Raw genomic sequence first — 26966 nt, forward strand, 5'->3', positions numbered from 1 at the left:
CAGCATATGTCAGTCTTCAACCAGTCATGACCTGCTATTGTTTTCTGGTTGCAACCAAGCGTCATGCTAGGAGCGAATTTGGTCAGTCCCGGTTATACGACAGGTCAGCCTCTAAAAGATTTAATTAACAAACGCTCATGTCAGTGCAATTATATCAGACTAACTGGTTACATCAAATACCGCCTGATTATAAGGCAGCCATTTTTGCTCCGGCTTATTATATTAGGCAAAACAACTGTAGGTCCGTTTCTCTGGCCTGGACAATAGCCTGCCCTTTTATTTGAATTCCAAAGATAAAGGCTTGATTTCCAATTATAGTAGTTTAACGAAAAATTGGCTTTTTGGTTCGTGCCCAGCATTGGTAAGCTCTAAACAATACATACTTTGCAGGTCTGTGCTAGTATGGATAGTACACTGCAAAAGCAGAACAAGGGTGTAATTTGTCCAAGGATAAGAAACTGCCACACAAAAACTGGACTGGAAGCGTTCGTAATGAGCTTATTTTGGGGAAAAGAATAGCCCTTCTGAAATGTGGTTCCTGTGTAGTACCTGAGATCTGATCGATGTAGATTAGTCAGTCCTAAATTTTCTTTAGCTGATTGGGCAGGCTCCCATTGATGTTTATTAATTAAACCGGTTGAACTGTAGGTTATTCAGGACACAGATCTATATGGTTAGACTTATTCAACGATACGCACTCGTCCACCCTCCAATGGTTTGCTTTTCGTCGTTAATCAAGGGTGTGCGTAAGCTAGTGAAGAAATTTTGCCGTTTCACGGACGAATTTTTGAGGCCTCCTAAAGGGTGTTCCCAGCTAAACTTCGTAATCGGCAGTAGGCGGACGAGATTACAGTACACATTCGAAATGTTTTCGTCCATTCATGATTCGGTTGCGTTTCTGTGTACAATTAGTCTACATGGAGCGAAATGAGTTGATGAGGACATCAAGATATTCAAAAATGAGTAGACTGCCGAAGAATCTTGTGAAATCTTGTAAGACATCCCTGTCAAAAGGCTGGTTATCTAACGAGCTAAATCGACGAGCAGATAATCTACCACATTCACTGCCTCATGAGCTCCCACATCCCACCCTCAGCCAAGCTACATCCTATCCTGTCTAAGGGGTCTAGGATGACAGTTAACTCTAGTAATAAACACATCGTAAGGTGCATCGTGTTGCCTTCGTATAGTAGTTGCTACACCTGGTCATCCAGCTAGTGCGAGAACATTGCGCATTACATAAAACTGCATTTTTGTAGCCAAAAATAATTCCTAACAACTGGGAAATTACTAGCGCCTTTATTAGACCATTATATGCTTTGAAATCAACATTTTCTGGATGACGAACAGCTTGCTGGGTAGCATAGTGGTGCCTAACAACACGATACCTTGTGATCACGTTCATCGATCTGACGATGAAGCCCACCGAATTTTGCTGAAAAGCCATCCGTACTTTGTCTAACCAAAGCATTCTCTACAGGTAGCACAACCAATCATCTAGAGGAGTGGAACTTGCTCGCAGCAAAAAAAATGATGCCTTATCGGAGTTTGGAAGAAAAAATAGAATCACGCAGATGACCGCATCTAATATTACACATATTGGAAGCTATCTATTACTTTCCACAAAAGCGAAGACCACACCGGTGGCTGAGAATGATCGGTTTTAGCGAGATGAGCGTAGTTGATTAGCCAGCATCCAGCCTATATGACTGGATCAATTTTTGCCCCAAATTAGCCGTTGATGGTCACGGGATTTGTAGGAATTGAATTAACATCACTTTCGTATTGAAAGTAGTCTTATCTGATGAATACGCGATAAACAGTAGGGTTGATTCAAGGAACTTGAGTTTCTCACCTTGCTTCAGCTAGTTAGTAGAGCAAGTCATGGTCAGGGAGAGCGTGGAACTTCGAACATGTGAAATGCGTGAATAGCGTTTCGACACTACTGCACCTCCCCATGTTGCATTCACCGGAATTATCACGTCTGAACAGGCGAACGTGTTTAACTTTTGATGATGTCACTAGTCCCACATATTTGGCGACCGCCTGCAACCAAGAAAAGCCTTTTTGGTGGCGTGTGGAGATTTTGGAAGTGTTCAGTCGATATTTCTTTCTGTAATTGATGTCTTGCTAATCCGAAAGGCCGAAAAACAGTGCGCAACTGTTCCATCCTTATTGGGAACTACAGGCAGTGCGTATCGCACGAATCACCCTATAGAGTAAATAAAATACCCAGAAGCTTTCAAGTGTCCGTGGAGCCACCTAAGTTTGAAACCAATCGATCGACGGTCACTCGAGACGTTCGAAAGACCACTCGTATCCATGTGTTACCAGAGCGAATGCAATGCCAACGAGCTCTAGTAAGAGCGAAACTCGAGTCCACTGCAGCTTATCCTCCCTCTATAGTGGACTCACCAGAGTGATAAAACCAGGACAACAGTAAGACTGTTCAGAATAAAACGCTCTGAATGCAGAGTCTTCACCAGGCGTATCTATGGGCAATGGATGTTTCTAAGTTCGGCCTGAATAATGAGCACTACTCACAAACTCTTGAAAACTCTTGCGCAGTTCATTACCAGGTTTGCTCTTCTTGGGGCTCATCAGGTAGGAGCGCTCCTTGCGTTTCCGTCAACCTTTCTTTCTACTTAGACCCAAATTGTTCGCACTTCTTCAAATATATTCACTCACTACTTAGATTGTTTGTTAACGAAAAGCTCAAATGAATCGTTTGTGTTATTCTTCCACTTTACGCTGTGCATGAAGATCGCCGCATATTCCAGTTAGCATGGTATTCAACATATTGGAGAATATTGCTTTGACGCCATTCACTATATGTGAGTTTACTGTATACTCTTCGAGAAAATACCATAGGCGATAGATGTAGGTGAGACAATTGTTAACAAGAACGTAATGTGTAAATCAACATAGACCGTCAGTTGCGCAGAAGTTAGAGTTCAAATAGAACACAAGGTTGACAAGAATGTGAAGAAAACGCTTATGTGACGGGCCTTGCCTGATGTGGCCGTTAGAGTTCTCAGACACCTGCAAATAATAATTTGTGTCTAGAAAATCTGCCTTGCCATTTTGAATGCTCGAATGTAAGTGTACCCTTTGTTCCACCAGATTTGTGTGAGCATGTAATGCACTTACTCTACAAACAAACAAACCTTTTGAGGGTTCATTAGAAGTTCACTCAGCGTGAAGAATTGCTTTCAGCTTACTGATAAAGAACGTTTCCTTCTTGTATAGACATTATGCACTACTCATAAGGTTGTTGAAAACACTTTTACAGCCCACGACCAGTTTCGGCCTTTCCGGGGCTCATCGGGTAAGCGCATTCCGTGAGTTTCTGCTTGAACCCAAACTGCACGAGATTAGCGAAATTCACTCATCTGCTTTGACAGTAGACTAACCTGGACCCCGGCTGAATCTCTCGTTTATGCGAAGCTGTGTTCCAGATTAGTCCCCCGTCAAAACCAAATTTGTATGCAAATGAGTATATTTCGCCCGCTTCATTATTCTTTGGATTTTCCATACAGCTTTCCATCTAGCAGATTACGGGGAAAGGGAGTTGGATCTGAATGCTCGACGACGGACAAAATCCCAGTGACCAATGAGAGATTTTGTATTTCTTTGAAAGTATCGAATTACATGCTAAATTGTTTCCGGTCACGATAGTTTTTTAGCGCTGCATCATCGTACACACCCACACATCTAGTTAAATAACAACACTTCGTACTGTCTTGGACGTTGTCAGCAATTATCGATTGCTATGCAGTTTAATCGAGTAGGTCGATTATCGTGATCTTGTTCCACTTCCGGAACCCAGAAAATAAAGTACAATGTTGTTGTTCTTCTAAACTTAGCACTCATTATCCATTTGGCGTTTTTTTAGATTCGAACAAAGAAACAAAGGAATCGATTGCAGAGTAAACAATCAACTTTGAACGGTTTGACGAATAAGTGGAAACGTAGTGTTTATTCCATCACACGACTGCGCGTTCCGGGTTGGGGTCAGGACACTCACAAACGATAAATGTAATCATGGCTAATGGGGAAAGCGATTTTGTTCGACAGAATTCTGTTAGAATACCTGAAAGACAAAAACGTAGATGGGTTAGTTATCTCTCTCGTGCTATATTTCACTTTTTATTATTTCGATGCTGATGTGTGCGGTAAATCATTTGGTGACGTCGAAAAATAAAACGGCATAGCACAGCATGATGGTTTATTTATGTGTAAGGGTATTTTAGTTGTATGCTGAATGCTGAACAACTTGACCCGATTACATCAGCAACATGCACGAAATTTTTCATAACTCTGACGAACGTGCAGGAAAATGAGTTCGAGTAGGGTCAGTGACCCCATAACCAAATTCAGAGTTACCGAAATTGATCGATCTTGTTTTGACTACAAGCGTGTGAGTAAAATTAAGCTACAAAACTCTGTCCCCAGTAGACGTCGTAACGCGCCGCTCATGAACAACCGCACTGTCAAGTGTACACTTTTTTTGTAGCAGACTGATTTACAAGAGGCTTCCTCCTCCTACATGTTAAACTTCTCCACGAGCACATGGATCAAACTATGAGTTCTGGAAATAAAGTGAGGCTGTAACCAGTGTGCTGGTGGTCCTATTTTATGGCTTTTTTATTAACAATTTTATGTTATATGATTTAGGTTAATATGTGTCTACTTCATTGTCAAAACCATTCCAGTATTCGTGGATGTAGTTGACAGGATGGCTGACACTCGCCTGACTGGATAAAGAAGAAGACGTAATAGAGATATTCGTGGAATTTGTAAAGTCCTGTTCAATAAATCAGTGAACTCTTCGGTTCTCCATTCGCCGGTTTTATCGGCTCCGTAGTTCCTTAATGAACCCTTAACGTCTCTTAAGTTTCTTGAGGATGCGTCGCTTTCTTGAACAGTGCACAGACATCCGATATGTCTACAATGAAGTTAAAATAGAGTGACACTAGAACCGAGAACATCATGATGAAGTTACTAGTTCACTAGGGTGACCATATCGAAGACACTATAGAGCAGACTAGTTTTCGGATATCGCCATATAAAAGGAAACAAGAACCGGTCAGTCTGATGTACCCTAGATCCTGCTGCTAAGTTCAAAATACCCCACCCGGACTGCTAAGTGTAATTCAGCGTTCTGGGCGTTGCTACTTAGTTGATTGTGTAAAGCTGCCTTATGGACCAAGGCTTGGGCTGCTATGCTGCCTTCCAGGACGCCAGACGGTTGTACTTTGTTTGCTCACTGCTTTAGCAGAAAACTCAATGTGGAAAACTTTTTCTCGATCATCATGCAGGATATTTCACATTGCAGGACCACGTGACACATCCAACGCAAGAGGCTGATTAGGATCGATAGAGCAAGTTTCAAGGTAGTGAGATGCTTGTTCTAGTTCTCCAAGCACTGTCTTTTAACCAACCGTTTCCGATTGCATCGTATGGCTTAAAGACGTGGTTAATTATTCATATCAGTGCAACCCGAATGAATCTATAACGTTCAGGACACAAGGCTTGATCAAGAAAATTGCACGCCATACGCCAGTCGATGTAGACATGTGTGGCTGCCCGGTCATTCGTTTTATTGTCTCTCTGACGCAAAACTCAATGAAGTGTGCATAGTGCTACGCACTGTGTGGGTGTTTCACAAGTTCACTGGACAAAGTACGTCAATCTACTGGTAGTGGTTGTCGGAAACTGGATGACGGCCGACTGGAATCGCCAGAAAGCGGCTGTAAATTGCGTGGACCTTGGCTCAAATCTACGGTTTTTCCTATCTATTTGCCACTTTTGCCAAGCAAAAGTTTATCAAGCAACTCAGTTGTCGCCAAAAGTATTCAGAAATTTTGATTTATTTTTCGGTCCACTTGCGTGTAAGCTGGAACGGCAGTGCTGAGGAGGCGAGCTATTCGCTTATCAAACTAAACCATGTTACCAGTGCTTTCAGCCATAAAACAAGTACCACAGCATACAGCTTGAGTCAGCACGTCCTCATCACAAGTGTCCCGAAATTTTAGCAGATACATTCTTGGAGTACCCAAATGTTTCCTTCCTGTAGGAAATATGAAGCAGACATTAGTTGTGGGTAAGCCTGTATCACGTCCTCCTCTTAGCACACAGTTTCCATAACCGACCCGTTACTGATGAAAAAATTGGAGTCAGAGAACTGAATGAGTTGTAAGCCTATGGGACACATGAGAAGTACGTTTCCCGTAATGTATGTTTGGTCAGCAAATCCATCACTTCCGAGTTTGTGCCCCAACTCAAAGACTGGACATTGAATGGTACACCGATTTGGTTTATTCAATCAGATCTTGTTTGAACATCTTGGATAGCGCTTCTAGTGAATTCTATTGCAAAGATCAAGTCCACTCCCAAGTAAGGTAATACGAAGGTTCTAGACTAGCTCCTTTAATCCCTCAGAATACGCACTGAACACAGTGGATCTGTATCCTTTGAAAGGGTCACTGTTCCATAACCGACCCGTTACTGATGAAAAAATTGGAGTCAGAGAACTGAATGAGTTGTAAGCCTATGGGACACATGAGAAGTACGTTTCCCGTAATGTATATTTGGTCAGCAAATCCATCACTTCCGAGTTTGTGCCCCAACTCAAAGACTGGACATTGAATGGTACACCGATTTGGTTTATTCAATCAGATCTTGTTTGAACATCTTGGATAGCGCTTCTAGTGAATTCTATTGCAAAGATCAAGTCCACTCCCAAGTAAGGTAATACGAAGGTTCTAGACTAGCTCCTTTAATCCCTCAGAATACGCACTGAACACAGTGGATCTGTATCCTTTGAAATCAAGGGTCACTGACGACTTGGATAGACAGAACAACTCTGAGTCCTGAACGATCATCCACAAGTTATCAATAAGTGATCAGCTATACCCGCATTAGTCTCACTAAAAATTTGATAGTTTTCATCATCATCCTCGTCATCGACAGCATGACATCAGTGTTCAACAGCGATCTTCACTGCTAGCTATACCCGCATTAGTCTCACTAAAAATTTGATAGTTTTCATCATCATCCTCGTCATCGACAGCATGACATCAGTGTTCAACAGCGATGCTTCACTGCTGTACATTAGATAGTCTTGAATACTTCTCAACCATCGGTAGAGTGCGTGACTGATGAAGCTCACCCTCTAAAATTTTCATTCATAGACTTTAAGCTATAGTCTTTCATTGTGCACCTTGAGAGCTAATACGTGTAGTCTTTGCTGGCTCGCCGTCTAATGGCTCCCTTACAAGCCAAAAAGATGGGTCCTTGGTGAATAATAGTTCACTACTCCGAATGTACCACAGCTCGATTGCTCTATTTGTCTATTAAATAAACCCACGTCCAATGGCAAGATCAGCATGGAACTGTGTGATCAATATATCATGTAGACACCGGTACTTAGTTAAACTGTAGCGGTAGCTACTGTATCTTCAATTGATATAACTCATACACTTTTTGCAAGTACTCAGTGCGGTCAGTGGTGTATCCTTTGCCTTGCCATAGAATTACATTTTATCTTGTTAATCTTTCCAGCGTCAGTCTACATTCTGAACAGTTGTAGAGGCATTGAGGGTAACATAAGGCTTACAAGATCCACTGTTGCACTAAGTAGCCTGTAAGGGACCTTGTGCAAAATCGAACTTGTCGGCTTCGTTTAGTTAATATATCAGTGTGAGACGCTGATCTAGACAACTAAGCATATTGCACCGTACAACCACCTTACATTAGTAGGCTGAATGATTAGGTTCGAAACAACAAAAGTCTCTTGTGTTCGTGGAAACTCATTGGCGTTGAGTTCTGGGTGCCGTTCGGTAATGCTGCCACATTGCTGGAAATCTTGCGTCTGTTGTACTGAAAACATTTTTTACTCAATTAGAGTGAGGTTTTTGGTGGTTCGGGATTTTAAAACAGCGCCTCTCGAGTGGTGACGATTCGGGTTTCACTTCATTTTGCCACTAAGACCATTAGCAGTTGGCGCTCATATCTCCAAAAGCCCGAGTAACTCAATATAGGGTGGCTCATGGCCAGCAGTAATAGTGGATGCTGCCACTAGTTCCTGTAAGTACCTAAGCGGTCTACATACGGTACGCAAAAGACTTGTGAGACCGCCAACTTCCACGCCGTTTCTCACAATCCATACCATCAGCTCTTAGTTCGGGTCCTTCTGATTGTTTACCAGCTTTCCTTTAAAATGTACCGATAATGTTTTCCAATTTCTTGCTGAACGGTTACCCATCTTCAGAAAAAAGCGTTCAGCTGTAGCACTCTTTCAGTGCCTAGTTGTTGTGCCATCCAAAGGAAGCTGGGGCTGGAATACTGCCAAGTTGCCCAAGCCTAGACAGGGGAAGTCGAGAGGCAGAGGTCGGGTTCGAACCACGGACCTTCCGGTCAGGAAATTCGTGCTCTAACCCCTTGGGCCATCTCGCCCTTCATCTTCAGAAATAAAGTGTTCGACAGCCCTTTGGCCATTCTACTACAAAAGTGACCTCGAAGGTTCAACCGCTGGTTGTCATTGCGTAGTCTGTCGACAATCTTATTCTCAGAACCCCCAAACAAGGGACGATACTTTATGAGCTCTCCGGAAAAATGTTCTGCATCTAGTTTGACTAACCCGATATTAAGTATGACTGCCATGGAGAATTATTTCACTAGATATGTCAAGGCAAATTTTCAAGAGGAGTGTATGTGGCGCTTGCCTCTACAGCGCTGATCAGTTGCTTTCCAGGCCATCACTGGTTTGGCTCAAGTGAGCGCCTCTCTGTTTGGTCTCTAATTCAAGAAGCCTGGGAAAGCGGAGGAATATAATCGTTTGTGAACAGCACAAATACTGTAAGCTAGATCAGATACAACTGGTAGTTATGCACCAGCTTCCAGCAGTTGAGGAAGTTGTTTCGAGGTCAACAGGACGCAAAAATTTCTAGGCTCCAGCCAGCAATAGGGTTGAAATTGTTGAAAAGTGCTTTCGACCCTGAAAATTAATGCCTCAGATTGGATTTTTGAGTACCGTGACCGCCTATTGGGTCGCAGAGCAGACTGATGCGTCTCAATGGTCCGAAAATTCAGGAACCTACATATGATGTTTTGAGAAATTCTTGTCATAAGTCTCTATCTGCAAAGAACACTTAAAACAGTATGAACGAATGAACAATATCCGAATTAGCGTTCGACGAGTCATTTAGGCAAACAGTTAGTCTGAAAGCCGCCACATCGAGCAAAAGAGGATGTGACAATGCTCATTTAGGATGAATGCTATACGGTGCGGATAAGTATTTCCATTGTATAAGAAGTTGAACCGGAAGAAGAACTGAGATAAATGAAACTAGATACTGATGATTTGGATATGACTAAAGGCAGCAGGGAAATTTTGCAACTCAGATTTTTTTCAGACTCAACAAACAGCGCAGGGCATTCATATTTGCAAAGTGATTAAAAGGAATTCACATTCTCAATCGTCGGTTGATCACCCTCAGCTTCCAACACCGAAACTGCTGAAAACTATTCACAGTGGCTTACCAAATCTAGTCGGAAACGAGTGAGTCAATTCGAGCCATTTTAGAACTGTATACTTTCCAGTTGTATACGGATAATGAATACCATATATACGGACATTATGCAGTGACAACCGGGATGCGAGAGCAGTTTTGTTTGTGTTTTTATACATCGACGCACAGCGAATTCTCTTCGGGCCTGATGCCTGATCAATGAAATTTGTTGCTTCATTTCCAACCCCTGTCCCAACTTTCTTATACCAAACGATAAAGTATCTTCCCAAGGGACACGTGGTGTATACAGTAAGGCCCAAGGCAACGTTGACCTGAACGAAACGTTTAGTTGCGAATACATGCCTGTATGGACACGAACACACCCACAAACCGGGTACACATAGTCAGCCTGGTTAAAGCCTGTTATTTTTAGCTGTCTATTTTCAATATTGTATGTTTGTATGCATACCCATGGAGCTTATCTGACTAAACATCGGTTCGAATGCGTCCTAGTTCAAATCTCACACCCTCAAAACACAGCTTGGTAGCCCGCGATAGAGGAGGGGCGGTCAGGTATTATGCGTTTGGAAGTGATGTTCGCCACATCAGTGCATACACAAGCCAGCAGACATTCCAAAGGTCAGTAATGGGAGAATGCTTGAATTATTTATCGAACGTGTTATAGTTATTATTAAGGTATGAAATTATAGACACACTAAGAGACACACGATGTTGTTTCGTGCTTGTTTGCTACAATGTACCAGGTATTACGGTACTGGACGAACGAGTGACTCATCATCATCAACATCATCATCGAGTTCAACTGAAAACACGAAAATCGCTTCAAATAAGTTGCAGCGCACAGATGTGAATATATTTCCTTAGCACCCTCAAGTTGTTCAGTAATTCAGAATATGTGGGGATATGGGAAAACCGTTTCAGCCTATTGAGGGGCGAGGGTTTGCGTATTCTCCTCGGTAGTCGACGCAATGTTTTCCAAAATGAAAAGTTAATACCAAGCTAAAAAGTAGATACACCAAGTTGAGGATGGTAAAGATAGAACATGATTGATACGTAGGACCAATACCAACGTTCTCTTGAAGGCCAACACTGGTTCTGTCTAGTAGTAGGTTCTGCTACCTTCATCGGCTGTTTTAATGGTTCACAAACAGTAGCCCGTTTGAACGTCAAAAGCAACTCCTTTCCCTTTTCATAGTTTTCTGATAAATGATTTGAAATGATCTTTGTATAGCGCGAGGATCCCGTGCACATTTCGTTTTTCTATCTCTAATGTGTCCGACTTGCCTAATGTTCTTGTCATGGGTGTCAGGTGGCGGAGGGTAATACGTCCCCCACTTGGAAAACTCAGGTACTTTTACTATGTCGACCATTCTATGCCATTTTGCGGAATGTTACCTTTTGAATATTCCCATCTAGCAGCTCCTTGAATGATACATTTAAAAATGGTGCCAAGTTTTCAGTCCCTCCATCCAACCAAAACTGAATGTTCGAATCAGTCTGGCTGGAGTTCAGTGGAGACATCTTGCGTGTCTAAAAACCCTAAATCTACCACTCATTTTTCCGTTTGTAACAGACAAACGTCGTTATAGTAAACGTCAATTATTCGCTTTCAGTTTTCGTCGCAGATCCCAATTCATATCGGGTCTAAAGTTGACTTCATTATCACCCAGTGGCACCATGTGTAGCTGCAATCGTAGTGAATTGAATACTTCCTGTGCGAGTTAGTGGTGACGACTCATGTGAACGCATTGGCAAGCTATAACCACTTCAGTACTGCACGTACAGACAAAGCTAGTTGGTAGATTCGTCAAGCAGTAAACAACGTAGTGGAATCAACTGATTTACCTCCAAAACGGTCACTAACCACGGAATTGTCCATCCCTAGTAAACTATCAGTATCACAACAGGAAGCAAATATCACAAGAAGGCTTGCTGATTATGTATAACTGCACGTCCTTCTGTTGCTTACAAGTGTTTGCAAACCCTATCCAACAGTTTTTACAACAGTATATGAGAGCTAGATTTTATGTATGTCTCTCATGAGAAGTGTGTCTGCTCTACTTCGCGGCTCTTCCCAGCGATTCTGGACCATCGATGACCGATTTGTTCAGCCGGATCATTGAACGATGGTCCCCAGAAAGTAGAGCTTACTGGGAAGGAGGACGAATAAATTCCGAAATTGTAGTGCTTATTTTTCACAAAGGAAACTATTCACGAGGTTGCTGAAAATCCTTCAACAACCCACAACCGGTTTCGCCCTTCTTGGGGCTCATCAGGTAGGGGCATTCCCCGAGTTTCCGTCAAACCTTATGTTCTACTTGAATCCAAATTGTACTGTTTTCGATAAATACACTAATTTGCAAATCAGTTTTTCACGAGACTCAACTGAATCTCCCGTTTATGATATGAGGCGGCCTGAGTGCAGCATATTCAGTTGAAGACTACCATAAACGAGAGATTCAGTTGAGTCTCTCGTGGAAACCTTATTGATTTGCAACTGAGTGTATTTCTCGAAAATTTTAGCGTTTACTCTTCTCATATCTACTATAATGCTCACTAGTGCTTCACGCTTTGCGTTTGACAAATTTATGCAGACACATCAAATGAGTCAGAGTATACTCACGTTATTAATAGTAATAAATTTAACCCCAACTGAAAATTCAGGATCCAAAAAATGCTGTGCAGCCGTTAATACAAGTGAGTTTATCGATTCAGATGATATGACAACTTTCAATTGAAACTATCGGACTGATAATCCAGAAGAAACCGAGTTTGAGTGTCAGGATTACAAACTGCATTTGGTGCGGAAGGAATTTCAATAACTGCTGAGACGAACAGTATTTGTTTCTTGAAATCGGGAGTTTTTACGCTAGAGTTGTGTTAATAGAATCCATGGTGACACGTGCGGTTAACCTGAGCACGCCGGTCAATTTTTCGATGTTAACCATGCTGCCTAATGGTATGAGGCTTTTGAATTCACATCTTCCTAGAATGAGTAGACATCTTAATGTCACGAGAAGGATAATAAGGCATAGCCAGCATTAAAAAAAGGGAACAGTGGACTCGTTATCTTTTAGTGCTTATCACCTCGATATACTTGGCCATGCTGACATTGGAACTTTTCATATTTGGTGTGTGGAGCGCACTATTGACGAAGCCCCCTTGTCACGTCTGAACAGGTGAACATGTTTGCACTTTGAACGATGTAACTGATTTATCTGACGCCTCAAACACGACGACCTTTGGACTGTCCCGACAATTTAGATGAAAACGGTGAAGCTAGAGTGCAGCTCTTCCACCTCTAATTAGGGACTAAAAAGAATCATCGTGCCAAGATTGGAGGCCTGTACGAATGAGAGAAACGTGGATGCCAATTCTACTAATGTCGTAAATGATTACGAGTAATGGGACATTTGGGTTTTTCACTTAGTATAAGCTGGATCCATTTTAAATTGCTCGGATTTACCTTCTGAGGACTCTAGGTACGTAAAGCTTAGTGGTTTATGCAGACAGAAATCAAGCACTTCTTGAAAGTTTTTCTGCTTCAACTGGTTGAAGACATCCTGCTGCAGTGAAACAAGATTTCTATTGTTAGAAGGGAAATCGATCCAGTGTGAAGTTAGGTCTGATCCCTCAAAAACCAACACTTTCAGATCCAAATCGCGTGGAAAGCATCGATTCGGTCTTAGCCAGGAAGTTGGCTTTTTGTGTAAGTTGCACTCCCAAAAGTGACTAAGTTTAATCATTTACCAAAGGTTTGCTGCATATTATTTGGAATAATGATGGCTGGTGTGAAAACAAAACCATTTTGCCCGTTCGTGAAATATAAAGGATAAAGGGAGAATGAGACAGAGAAAGAAATTATACTGATCGTAGCAAGATAACAGTTTTCTGACGTTCAGTCAAGTAGGTAAGGGAGTGCAAACCTATTCTAAAAAACCACGTCGCTACAGACATTTGTCTTGGATCAGTTTATCATCCGGTCTTTCAGTACGAAACCACCTCATGACTAATTTAGCCACGGTCAGGTCTGCCGTGCCAGATGCTTTTAAAAGGTTGAACATGAGAACCACAGAAATAACCAACCCAAATCCGCAATTTCACAAAGGGAAGGAGTGCAAGAAATAACGAAATCAACAGCTTTAACATTGGAAGTCATAAGTAAGGAAAAAAGCAACAGACAGAAAAGAAGTCATGTTTCGCCGCCATCACCTTTGATACGGTGCCGCAGACGAAAAGTTGAACTAAGTCAACATCCATGTTATCCTTTTTTTTGAGATCGTAATTTCCCAAATCATTTGGAGCCCGTAACCAGTGACAAAACTAGGGACACCGAACTAACCCTTTCCAGTATTACTGTCATCAGTCACAAAAAAGGAACCACGAAACTTACATGGCAATTCCCGACTTTTGCTGGAGTTGTTCACATTAGCGTGAAAAAATATGATTTGCTAAACAAGTGCCTACTATCCTGTCCCTGTACATCACAAGCAAATCTCACTCTGATCTATTCTATCAGTGAAACACTTGACGGCCACGAATGGTAGACAAAATGCTGTCATTATTAATTGGTCCGTGTACGTTTCCGTAGAACGGCTGATCGACATCGTATTCACCCTCTCCGACCACCTTAAATTCGAAGTAGTTCTCACTGACTTCCACATACCCACTGCACCAAACTGTGATGCTCCTGAAAAGACTGTGCCTATGGAAACAGCCGCGTCGCCTCAAACGGGTGACCGGGGTGCACTTCAACATGGCAGGATTTACTTGACAAAACCAGGTTTGGGCGAATTAAGCATCATATTTCGTATGGCATTGTCCTTGCGAACCCTAAACTCATCGCATCCGACCTCACAGTTGAAGGTGACGAAAATGACAGCTGAAACATCAGGTCATCTTTATCCATTCCACAAGAACAGCCAGAAGACATAAGCGTGAGAAGTTAACGTGACCTTGGCATTCTGAATGCTGTTCTCGTCGCCTACAAATTTTGAATGTTTTAGGCCTACCAGTGATAAAATTAACTTGAAATCTCAATATCTTACAAACTCCCTGCGATAGATTCTCTGGAGGAAACGACACCATTATATCTGTGGAATATTTTAAGTGCCGCCTGGTGGAAACACCACTGCTGATTTACAACATATAGTACCTCAGGCTAGAAAAGACATTCCTGAACTTTACTGTCCATTCTTTATGAACTACTCTTGGCCACAATGCTCGTTGCAGAGGCTCTGAGAGAACTTGATCGTTCATTTCTGTGCTGACCAACTTCATTGTTCAAACATGGATTAGGGTTTACAAACAAAGTGGCCTGACAGGGCTTGGAAACAAACCTAAGCACTGAACTCATTACGTGGATTGTGACCTTGTACTGTGTGTACTTTTGGAGGCAGCAACCTGCAAAAGGCGGTCATGAAGCAACTGCGTGCTTATCAGCCCAACAACGCGAAATTTTAGTGACTGGAGAGAGTTGTCATAAGCGGCGTAGACCGTACTTGACCAGAGAATACCGGTGGTTCATACGATACGTGCCCAATAAATGCGCATACCCGTCATTCCTGAATCCTTAGAAAATTGGAGTGGACTATCCCATCCAAATACTGCGTATGGAGAACATCCGAAAAGCAAGGGGCTTCCTCTCAGGGTCGTATTAACCTTCATTGCGGTAGAGGAGCAGCCTTTTGCCTATGCTATGTGAGCTCGTCATTGAAACCAACTAATCCCATTCGAACGCACTGAACAACCAAGTGCACTTGTGACAAAGATATTCAGTCCGATGGAGCACTAGCTAGTCCTTTTTACCAAATGATGTTTTCGAGGCAGCAGGAGGTTTACACGGTGAGCTAAAATGATGCCTTGTTAGGAGGTCATTTTTTCAGTAAACTAAACAGCCACTCGATACATCCTGTCACAGGAGCACACTACTGTCAATAACCCTGTAATGAAACAATTCCAGAGCGTTACAGCACGGTGCGTTTCCGGAAGCAACTAAAGTCCAATGCTTCAAGAATGATGACCTATTTGAAACTACAACCTTAGCGAAATATTTTCATAAAATTGAAAAAGTAAAAACGAAAGCCATTCTGGAGAGGACATATCATACAAGTCGACCCAAGCCTCTTGTGCTGATAAACCACTCCCAATTTTTTCTCTCGACATCACATTGCGTCAATCGCTTCATCTACATTTGTGGTGAAAACGTTTTGAAACGAAAGGACATAATCATTGGATAAAGGTTTCCTGAGCGTCTCTCTATCTGATTACCGAATAAATGCATTAGACGAACAAGTGATGAAACCGCATCGCCATCGGTTCAGTTCAGTTTATCAGCTTTAATCCATGCACAAGGGTACGTTGATTCCAACTGCTGCAGCTTCAATCACCGGATAATGAGAGAGCAGGAATATATTAGAGGTGATGGAATAGCGCCAGCGAATGAGCGATTGAGTCACCATGGGTTACTAGACTAGATGACATCAGCCTCATATATAATACGATGCTGCGACGAGCGTTATTATCGAGGTTCTTGGAGGCTCTAACATTCGATACAGGCCGACAGTGTGCGCTAAGAAGCGCTTGACAGCAATGTCACACTTGCTGCGGTTTATGCGTATGATTGGACTTAACTAAACAACGTGTCTTGATGTAGTTGCGCGTTAACTCAAGACTGGGTTAAATGTGCTGCGAAGGTAGAAACATTACGAAGTGGTTCCTTCCGCACTTTATTTGTCTTAGTAAATCGAATCGAGAACAATTGATACCAAAGGTTAAATTAAGGCATTCCCAATATGTCCAATTTCTGGCAAGTCATGGTGGTAAGAAATGGGCTTGGATGACGAACCCAGTGTTAGATAAATCAGTACACAAGTAAATAAGGTCCTGCCACTTCGTCATACTACATTGTAAGTCAGGCAAATACAGGGGTCCAAGTCTCGAAATCTTATAGACGTTGGTTTCTACCTCAACTTCACATTGGAGTCTCATTGGTCAAGTAAACCAGTCGAGTGAGCATATCAAGCTTTTTTGAAAACAGATTCATTCACGCTGCCCCATTTGCAGCAAAAAAACGCAATTTCAGTAGAAAGAGCCTGCACACAATGGATACGTGCAATGAATACCACTACCAACACTTCTTGGGAAGAACGGTGTTGACTCCAAGAGAACCCCTCCATTGGAACTGACAATACCCCCGAAGAATGATTATCAGGCAGCTGAACACTCTTCAACAAGGGGAATCCTTCCTTATTAGGAGGGAAGTAGGAGAGAAGTAACTAATCTGACGATGCAGAACACCCGCCGGTAATCATTATTATTATTCATGGTAAGTTTTCAACCTTATTCCACTGCGAATTCTCAGACTTTGAGTGTCTTGATTAACTGAATACAGTAGAAAGGTACGTTTATTCAGGCATTCCTGAACCTCACCCACCAGTCCCGACAAATCAATACACGGTTCAATACCACCAAAGTTGATGTTGACAAACTGAACCTGTAGCTCGCTCACAGCAAACATCAACAGATCAAAGATTGGGTGATTGTATGCGCCAAATTTGCCTCAATTAGCAGTAATTCGGCTATCGCGATAAAAAAAATCACTAGGCCAGTTTATGCAAAAACAAAATAACCGCGATAAAACAAAGTGAAGTGTGAGCGCAGTCAGTATTCACAAGGAGTCATTCTATGTGAACAGACACTCCTGTGTGGAACCTGATACACCAGGAGCTCTTGTAATGTAAGTAATGCAAGCCTGGGATGAAGGTGTATCACCTGGGGCACCATTGTGAGAATGTTTCGTCAAGTTATCGATGCTGTTAGCAAATGGGCGAGAAACTCCTCATTGTTGATTACGGTGTCCGATAACTGGAACAGATCAGGTTAACCTATATCCCTAGGGACTTTCATGGAGGGCCCTACATTCACCCCCATTTTCCACTTCTGGAGGACGAGAAGCTCCTCTTTTCAGGTTATGCAAGCTCTGTTTCGAAAAGAATAATAGAGCAAGCGAATCACCAACCAATTGCATTAGCACATCAAGAAGAAACGATTTGTCGGCATTACAATCACCTTCATTGGTCGCGGATTCAAAACGTTCACAAAATGTGGCAACTGATTTGAAAACTGTTTTGATAGGTAATGTCACTTCAAGAGTAGTCACGATGTTTCGGTGAATGACTTCCGTGCACACAAACTCGGTCTAATGTGGATCAACATGACCTAGCCAAGTACTTGAAGTCTAGAGAGTCCGAATCGTGCAAGAGGATTGAGGGTGAACTTTAGGTAACACACGAGTGACCTGTTCACACTGTGGTAATAAGTGGATTGTACTGTGTTTAGTTGTATCTGGATAGCTCATACCAACCATTTTAGAGGGTCACCTCTTTCTGCGAGGGGTTTCATCGTAATTAAAAGAGAACTGGTAAAGCCTGTGAGGCAGAGAGATTGGATGAGGCCAGTCGAATACTCTAGAATGCGCACTCCCTTGGTGCTCAGACTAGCCTCAGATTTGCCACCGGCCAGGTTTGACAGTAAGCTGATGGCTTCTCTCGTGTGGTGACTTATGAACGGCAAAAACATGACAACCCCATTTCAGGGATGGCACAACTCAGTGAATGTGACGGCCTAGCCTCAAATTATATAACGACCATCCGTTTCAGGAGATGCTTTCCCGTTAGTAGCTGAAATAATTTTGGAAAGATAGATGCAAAGCTGACGAAATGAAGATCTAGGCCAACACGCTAGGTCTGGAGGGCCTAGTCATCGAGGCACTTAGGAAAGCCAAACTGCCGTTGGATTCACAGACTTGGGATTTATTCTCAAGATTTTGAGGCAAAAAAACAGTGCCGTCAACATAACTCGATGGGAGGGAGCATACTAAATGTCAACACCTTACGGCTTGTGATTGGTATGGGTGAAGTGAAAGCTGGCCAGGTTGGATAGTGAAAGTTTCGATAGTTTAGCAAACTGAACAGCGGGTAGACTGACAGACTACATGTTGCGGTGATCCACGACTTCCAATATAAAGGACCCTAAAACGCCTCTACATTAGTGGTAATTAATTATGAGACGTCAGAAAGCAAGCAGATCCCAGAGTTTGTTGACTGGATGGCCAAACCCATGGAACGATAACCTAGGATCAACTTTAACCCAATTAATCAATAAAGAATCGTCCAATGTCGTACGCACCCAGCGGTAAAGTCTGCCCGGGTAACGAGTAATACGAGTAAAGAAAGGACTAGGTGTTCAATCACCACATACAAAGGTTAAATGGAATTCAGTTGATATCACGTCTAAGACCAGTTATAAGTAGAAACCAAGTAATCAAGGCGTCTAGAAAATTTCACATGACTGACGACAAGGCTCCTTGACGAATACGTCTGCAAGGGCAACTAAAACGAAATCGAGGCAATCATCCAACATCACCTAGACCTTCGTCATCACGATTGACATCAACACAGGTGTTGAAATATTGTGTGCGCACAACCACTGACGGACTGCTGCCCAACGACACACTGATACCACCTCAACTGAAGAAACCTTTACAAGTAAATTGCCTAGCTTAGGGAAAAACACTGACCACCTATGCTACTTGAGTTGACAATACTCCCCGATTACAGACCATGAATAGGCAAAAAAGCTGCAAGCCTGGAACCGGCAAACTTAGCCAACTTACAACCTGTTGTCTTCCAGTGGGAAACCAGAGGTACCGCGCATGGGTGATAGATGTGACACTCTCATACAGTCGAATGGTGCTAGCGTATCCAATGTGTGATCGGACAACTACTCGCTATGTTGTAACCCCCCTGATCATCTGGAAACAAACAGGCAACCAAACTCATGTTTTCGGGGTGGTAGACCACATCAGACTGAATAGTGGTGATTTCCAAAGTGAGGTTTCTAAATTACAAAGCGTATAATAATAAAAAGAATTAGCCTGCGCCTGGCTTATGGACCGTTGGAACCTATGGATGCAATGCTAAATAGAATAAATTGAGCAAACTCACGAGCTTGAAGCTGTTCAAGTTGAAGATTTCGAGAAGACTGAGCGACTTTCCAACCAAGAAACCTGAATCTGGTTACTTGTGTTCCAATTCAGTAGCACAGCGGCAATGTCCTCAGAGCCCTAGATTTTCGATCGGCACTACGCAGAAATCAGTGTGAAACTGAATCGAAAATACATAAAGTCTAAACTTCGTTTGGGCTACATTCACGCTCCAAGACCAGCCCAGACATACAGGGGATGGTTAATTGAACTCATCAGGATCTACATGGCGCGTTTCTATTTATGGACACGCGGTATACAATTCTAGGCTATTATCTAACTGAGGTCGGTACACTAAGGCAACTCTCAAACAAACGTGTCTCGACGGTGTGATAAGCAAGAGCATTCCAAAGGCTTGCCTAAAATTAGCAAGTACTATATACCTATCCACACCCTTTTGGCTCAAACTTGTCATTTGAGGCACGATAAGGCAAACTCTAAAGGGTTTTCTGTGTCTTGCAGTTCGTCCTCTTGTGTGCGTTTTTTTACCAAGTGTAGGTTCAAGACTTGGTCTCTGAACTCCTTTTCGAACTCAGGGCGAATCGGTGGAAACCATGGAGCCTTTAAATTATTGTGGAAGTGGTGACAGTTGAAGGTTAGGACAGACAAAAGATGTACACCACAAATACCGAAGGCCAATCTTGCCAATCTATCTGCACCACCAGTCGAAAAGGCTGTCACCGAACTCAGGGCGAATCGGTGGAAACCATGGAGCCTTTAAATTATTGTGGAAGTGGTGACAGTTGAAGGTTAGGACAGACAAAAGATGTACACCACAAATCCCGAAGGCCAATCACGTTTGCCAATCTGCACCACCAGTCGAAAAGGCTGTCACCGTGCTCCAAAAAGGGATATTGGATATTACACTGTACAGCATCTTACCATATGGCAGCAAAATACGACATCTAGATCATCATCGTCATCATCATCATCATCATCATCATCATCATCAAAGACAGCAACATCAGTGTTGGCACTGATGCTTCACTGCCGACATCTAGAGCTCTTTCACTTAAAATCTTAAAACCACAGGTTTATTAGGTGATGCCAGCGGATTCGCAGAGTTGTCATGGGCTTTTCGGACGCGTGATGAACAATTCTGCGGTGACCGGATGTTATACATGCCAATGCAGCGTCAAAAAACGAATAATGCTTTGAAAGGCCAGGTAGCAGAACAGTAATCGAGCCGCAGGGCGAAACGTAAATTGGTCAGAAGGCATGGAAGCAGCCGGAAAATCCGGCTAATGTGTCAGACCCCGACAGGCAGCTGACTAGTGCCATGCCACTGATTCCGACTGGGTGCTAAGCTTTGGTCAACAAATCCAAGTATGAAACTTGGGTCGAGGTCCAAACAGCTGACCCGATGTGTGGCATGCTGAAGGCACCACTACGGATAGCATTTACAACAAACCTTGAAGCCTTCAAGGGACAAACGGAACAAAAAGCAAGAAAGCAATACTACTGCTAATGCTTTATTTGAATGGCTTGGCAGTAGATGCTGTGGTCGCCATCAAGGACAGGGTTCGCGTGACCCTCTCCATGATTAATTAGAGAGGTTACGAGATATAGCGGTGAGCTGACGTTAATTGAATACGTGTCCCAAGTTTCTACCCAGGTTATCCAATCAACCACTGGTGGCGTAAACGCTGGGAATATTTGTGTTGCATTAGCGAACAGCCCCCTTACCGCCCTCAGTTTTTTCTATTCCCCACACACCAGGGCGTCCTTTAAGCCAAATGACGTATTCTTCGGTGGTGAAACAGATGTTGCCGTCTGTAGAAGCAGTGATGGTGGCGATTATGGTTGTCACTCGGTCCATGCACAGCGTAACCCTTAGTCGATTATCGACAATAAGTGGGAAAATGAACGATATACTGAAAGCGACAGAAACAGTTTCGACTCTGGAAACCAAAATGGGAACTTCCGTCATTGGCAGAGAGGTCGGGAAGCCCATCCACCTTATCACCTTGGATCGAGAACCTCTAGCTACGCGCACACGACCTTGTGTGTGAAAGTTGCAAAAATGTGGATAAAAGACCGCAAAAACCGAGGAATCATTCGCAAAGAGAAACCGCATCCAATTTCAGTCGCTCTGATCCACTAGTCTCAAAAGTACAAGCGTTAGCACCGTCTGTCATCATCATGCGCAGGTTGACGTATCATCGGCAGGGCCAAAGTCACCAGAACCAAGTTGGGTTACGTCCTACTGGAAGTGCGTCGATGATACCTTCCTTTGACAATGCCCTTCATTGCACCGACAATTGCAATTTTGCCTAGTTTGGAGGTTGCTACTGACTCTGTCGATAGTCAGAAACTATGGGAGTGTCTGACAATGCAGTAGGTACTTTCTAGACTCCCTATCCCTAACAAAGGCACAATAGGACTATTCTCATCGACAAGCATGGGTCTACCATCAGCCCTCGCCTGAGTGGACCACGACCAGTAGCATCAGAAAATGCTGCACTTCCTGAACGATCGATGGCCTACCTGGGTCTTATCCGACTTGGAAACGAAATACCCCCAGACATTCTCTCAAAGACAGTGTGTATGCTGATGCTGATATTTTGGATCGGACCCCTTGGAATGTAGATCCCAAACCTAAATAATCCTGCTGCATAATACAGCGTGCGCTGCACATCCAAAGGTTGTAGGCTATTACTGCAACGCCGAGACGGATCAAGCCCAAACCTCGTACTCACAGATAAAGTCATCCATCTGAGCAGGTGAATAAGTCCCGGCAGGCTGGCGAAAGACGAAATCCCTCCCCAGATCTGGAAGCTATGGACGGTGACATCTGTAACGCCGATGTGATATCTATCAGCCACTCTATGAATCAAAGACGTGGTCGCTGCTTTCGGATATAAAAAACGCCCTCAAAGCATTAAGTGACGCAGGGTTTTAAGAAAAACACCGCCTCGTGCTGGACCGGTCAGCTACGCTAGTTGGGCCATATAGACCGTATGCGTGAGAGCAGTACGCCTCACAACGCTCTTTCCGCCTAGCCATATGTAGGCGATAAATGATCGGGGGACAGTCGGTTCCTGACTTGGTACCGAAGCATGAAAGCTCATAACAGCCAACCGGGGCGAGATGGTCCAAATGGTTAGAGCGCGAATTTACTGACCGGAAGGCCCGTGATTCGAACCCGACCTCTGCCTCTCGACTTCCCCTGTCTAGGCTAGGGCAACCTGGCAGTATCCCAGTCCTCGTGCAACCTTCGAGTGGCACGGCAGTTAGGTGCCGGAAGGGTGCTACAGCTGGACGGTTTTTTTTCCCGGAAAGAACAGCCAACTGAATCACGTTTGTAAATGCCTTCTCCCTGGAGGGGCAACCCTGGCGATACACGTACATAGTTTGCGGTCCTGGCAGATATGGCTGTTACGCAGCCAACTGAGTTCTCGCTATAAACAAAGCAAACAAGTAATAAGCTTACTAGACCGTTGTCTTTAACAAGTGGCTAAGGTTACATTCTCCCCTAACCTCGCAAACCAAGATGTAGGAGCTGGAGCCTTGCACCTTGGTTTACAGTGACTTCCTCTCATATGATGAGTCAGCACCCAAAATATCTTGGGTTGCCGATTTCCATCGCCAACACAACTGGGACACGATTGTGGATCCAAATGGAATCTGTTGTATACGCGACATCCGCTCACCACACTGCTTCTACTCAAGGGTGCATTCCTAGCTGATCGGAGGGCGTCAGAAACTTTATGGAGGCTGTTGGATCTTGCGTTGATCTCACTGGCCTAGTCTATCGGCTTTGGTACTTGCTAGAGTTCACTCACCTAGCCCCTGTATAGTCAAGTGCTATCCACAGTATTGCACAGCTCCTCCTTGTGANCCACAGTATTGCACAGCTCATTAGCTCCTTGTGACCGTCGAATGGTTGGCACAGCGATTGATCAGCGTCGTGTCTATCAGGAGCCCATTTTCCCCATGTAGCACTCACCAAGTCATAGTCTCCTCACGACACTTCATAGCCAACAATCCAGATTACCCTAGTGGCACCAAGCCCAGAGGCAGTCACGTGATGGTCGTCACATGGAAGTGTTGCACCATAACTACCTTTAGAAGCTTATGGCTGGAAAACTTACTGAAGCGCTTACCCTCTCTCTAAACAAGCCTAAAAACCCATGCGCTAAACACACAAAACAACACAATGCTTTGGTAATCACCCGAGGACTAAGAAGAACACAATGCCCGCGCACCACCGATCATTTGCATGAACCCATTCACTCTGCTTAAGGAAACAGAGGAACTATATCTGACTGACACCTGTACATTATCAATCTCAAAGATATTAGACTGCGAGATGCAAAACGCATTCACCTGCACACCAACACCACATGGCGTTACGGTTGTACCAGACGTCTAAGGAAGCAATACAGTTTGCACATTGATGATCCGCTTCGGATTTCCGAATATGAACTAGCCGTCGTTGGAACTGGGAGCATGAAAAACTAAGAATTACCGTAAGCCCGCCAACCAGTTTCTGCTGGGATGGTTATCGCATAGGAATAAGACGCCGGACCGACGGGTCCCATCTTTTTGGGAGCCAGTAGTGTATCTACAACTGTTCTAACTTTGTAGGTGTGCCCTGATTTCCGCCGGACTTCTGAAAACCCAGGCACCGCCAGAGAACCAACCAGCAATAAAAGTTGTATAACCTAGACTGAAGAATCGCTGGCAACGAGGCGGCCATCGAGTGAACAAATACCCTGTGACGTTTGGATCATTTGAAATATTTGGTGTGTCTATCCTCCTTGAAAAGACGCGTGTGACCATTTTTAGCTTCGATAATGGTGACCAGTTCTTAATTCCGTCGTAAAATGGAGTGCGGGGTTTTCTGCGCAAAAGATGTGCAACACAAACCGACCATTCAACCCGTAAAGCGCTGCTATGAATCAACTAAATAGTCATAGCGCCCCCGATATATAAAATAAGTAGACAACACAAGGGCATACAAAAAATCGCACTGAGATGTGTACTTCAATATTTACTGGAATTAGTAATATACTATACATAAGTAGGGAGGGTAAGAAAATGACAAGTCGATATGAAAAATTGAAAATGAACCTGCCAGGTGGTCCAGATAGTACATGTGTAGTAGTGGACCATAAAGGACTGACTAGTACGGTGTAAATGCAGCAGTACACTGAATGCGCACCGGGTTAGCGTACATGTGACTGAGTGTTTCATTTATGCTTATTGCAGGGTGCACTCAAAGGATCTTCTAGACATCAAGTTAATGAGAAAGACGATGAGTGATGTGCCTGTGCTCGGAAGCCAGAAACATCAGCCTGGTATGGAAGTGAGCATGGTCCCATGGCTGCTGGTAAAGGAATGCAGCGCTGTCAGCAACAGCAGTCTGTTGTTCTAGGCTCGCTGATTAAAATGAAATTGAACTGAACGAATTAAGGCATAAGAGGGTGAGCAACTTGAAACAACGCTGAGGAAGAACTGGAATATTGGCATCTTGGTTCTACGACTAAGTATGTGTTGCTAACAGCTCAGGAGTCTGAGCAGCCATCGCAGAAGCCACCCCAGGGGCAATGCAAGTCTTCTTATGATAATAAAACGAAGCTCCCCAGCGGTATCTCTTTCCACAAGTAGGACACAGATACTTGCCTTCAGCTCGATGTTTTCCATCAACATGCTGCTTTAATGATAATTTTGAGTTGAAGTCCTTGCTACAAATCGAACAAGAGAAAATCCCTGCGGGGGCCGAATGGTTGTATACACACGTTTCTTTGGACAGGGAAAGATCCTCCGCTGGGGCATCCTGCTCCGAGCGTTCAGAAGCTAAATTTGTCGAGAAATCAACCCCCAAGGCTGCAGGGAAAAGAACTGGCGAAACCCCACTAAGAGCGCTTGAAGCAGTAAGCATTCGGGGACATGACTTCACATGCTCAAAATACTTTGGAATGGTGGGAAAAACTTCGCTGCAAACGCATGTCGGCTGGCAAGATGGAAACTGCCCATTTAGTGGAGCGAACGGAGGGATGTCCAGCTTATCGGTCTGTGGGAACGCTAAAGTATGTAGGTTGATGAAATGCGCCAGCGCTTTTTGTGCTATTGTGAAATTTCCGTTTTGAACATCCGCATCGTCAGTATTTTCTGGTGAGCACTTTCCAGGTGAAGAAGCATAGGAGTTGGAACCCACAGTGTTACCATGGGTTGGCCGTTTTTTGCATTTTTGCTTATGATGATAGTAAGCAGGAGGCCATCTATATACATTTGCACACCATCTGCACTTATAACGGGGAGGGTAGTGGAGATGCATATGCTGATCAAGTAACGATTTGCTCTTGAACCCTTTAAAACATTTCGGGCACCCGTAGGGCTTCTCTTTTGAGGGACCTGGGACTGGGGCAACAGAAGGATGGTGATAGGAGTGATAGGTTTCTGTAGTGGTTGAGTTATCGTCCAATAAATCCAATTTCAGCCTGGTGTGTTGCAGCGAACTGCTGATCCTCCCTTGAACATCCACCGTGGTATCCTGCAAGTCGGTGGCCGCTACGGGGCAATCAACATAGTGTTGTAAGAAATCCGGCAATCGACAGTATTGGTCGCCACATGTGCAAGAAAAACTGCCATTCCCAGGATGCACAGATTCGAAATGCTCACAGAGGTCAGCTGGAGAACCCGTTGAATATTTGCACTCAGGACAGAAACGCTTTTTCAGCTGACTTTCAGTGTCCATATCTACCTTGACATCCACTGGTGATGTGACATCCATTCTAAAACATTAAAACCTGATTATTTGAAACCGAGTACAAACCTGTTTTCCTCGTGGTTGCATTTGTCCATGTGATCCAGGATATGCAGTAAAAATGCGTTGTCAGACGAGCTTTCCATATTGTATTTCGACTTTAGCCCGTTAAATTTATCATACACTTCGACGTCAACCTTTATGTCCATTTCTGCGAGCCAGATGGACGGAACGAAGGTGATTAATCAGAAGAGAGCTACAACCCTTTGTCCATCGGACAATTTCGAAAACGGCTCCTGTACGGTCCTTCAGGGTCAGACTAATCTGTCACTAGATTCAATAGACACAACAGGAGTAATGGTAAATTTATTTCCAAACTTGTGGGCTACAAGTTAGAGGCTTGTGGGCTGGGATCGAAGATGTTCTATATCACTCGCAGTTTAAATGTGGATAGCTGAAAGCAAAGGAGACAGCTGCATGCCATATTTTCTTATGGTTATGGCTGCCACAGCAAAGATTAGGTAAAATAAAAGTGAAATAATATTGTGAAGTTTCAAACATGGCACATCCAGAACTTAGTTAGGTACTGAAACCAAGAAATACAGTACATCTATCTGAAGGTGTTTCCTACCTACATTTTGCTTCCATTACAACACTACGTGTTTCGTCCACC

The 26966-nt window shown here is 43.5% G+C and overlaps 3 protein-coding genes across 3 annotated transcripts; 1 reads left to right on the forward strand and 2 right to left on the reverse strand.

Annotated features, from left to right (window-relative positions):
* Positions 1 to 2529: 2529 nt before the first annotated feature.
* On the forward strand, positions 2530 to 11974 carry T265_10565 (hypothetical protein; the record flags this gene model as incomplete). The annotated part of the gene is made up of 6 exons (XM_009176973.1): positions 2530 to 2604; positions 2650 to 2779; positions 6445 to 6547; positions 8213 to 8420; positions 9420 to 9565; positions 11740 to 11974. 6 exons carry the CDS (start codon positions 2530 to 2532, stop codon positions 11972 to 11974), a joined length of 897 nt encoding a protein of 298 aa, XP_009175237.1.
* Positions 3987 to 24125, reverse strand: T265_10566 (hypothetical protein; the record flags this gene model as incomplete). Its single annotated transcript, XM_009176974.1, has 2 exons — positions 3987 to 4093; positions 24053 to 24125. 2 exons carry the CDS (start codon positions 24123 to 24125, stop codon positions 3987 to 3989), a joined length of 180 nt encoding a protein of 59 aa, XP_009175238.1.
* Positions 24126 to 25069: 944 nt separating this feature from the next.
* Positions 25070 to 26502, reverse strand: T265_10567 (hypothetical protein; the record flags this gene model as incomplete). Its single annotated transcript, XM_009176975.1, has 2 exons — positions 25070 to 26321; positions 26363 to 26502. The coding sequence occupies 2 exons, from the start codon at positions 26500 to 26502 to the stop codon at positions 25070 to 25072; spliced, it is 1392 nt and encodes a 463-aa protein (XP_009175239.1).
* Positions 26503 to 26966: the final 464 nt, after the last annotated feature.

Source organism: Opisthorchis viverrini (genome assembly GCF_000715545.1).
Source record: "Opisthorchis viverrini unplaced genomic scaffold opera_v5_379, whole genome shotgun sequence".
Taxonomy (NCBI): domain Eukaryota; kingdom Metazoa; phylum Platyhelminthes; class Trematoda; order Opisthorchiida; family Opisthorchiidae; genus Opisthorchis; species Opisthorchis viverrini.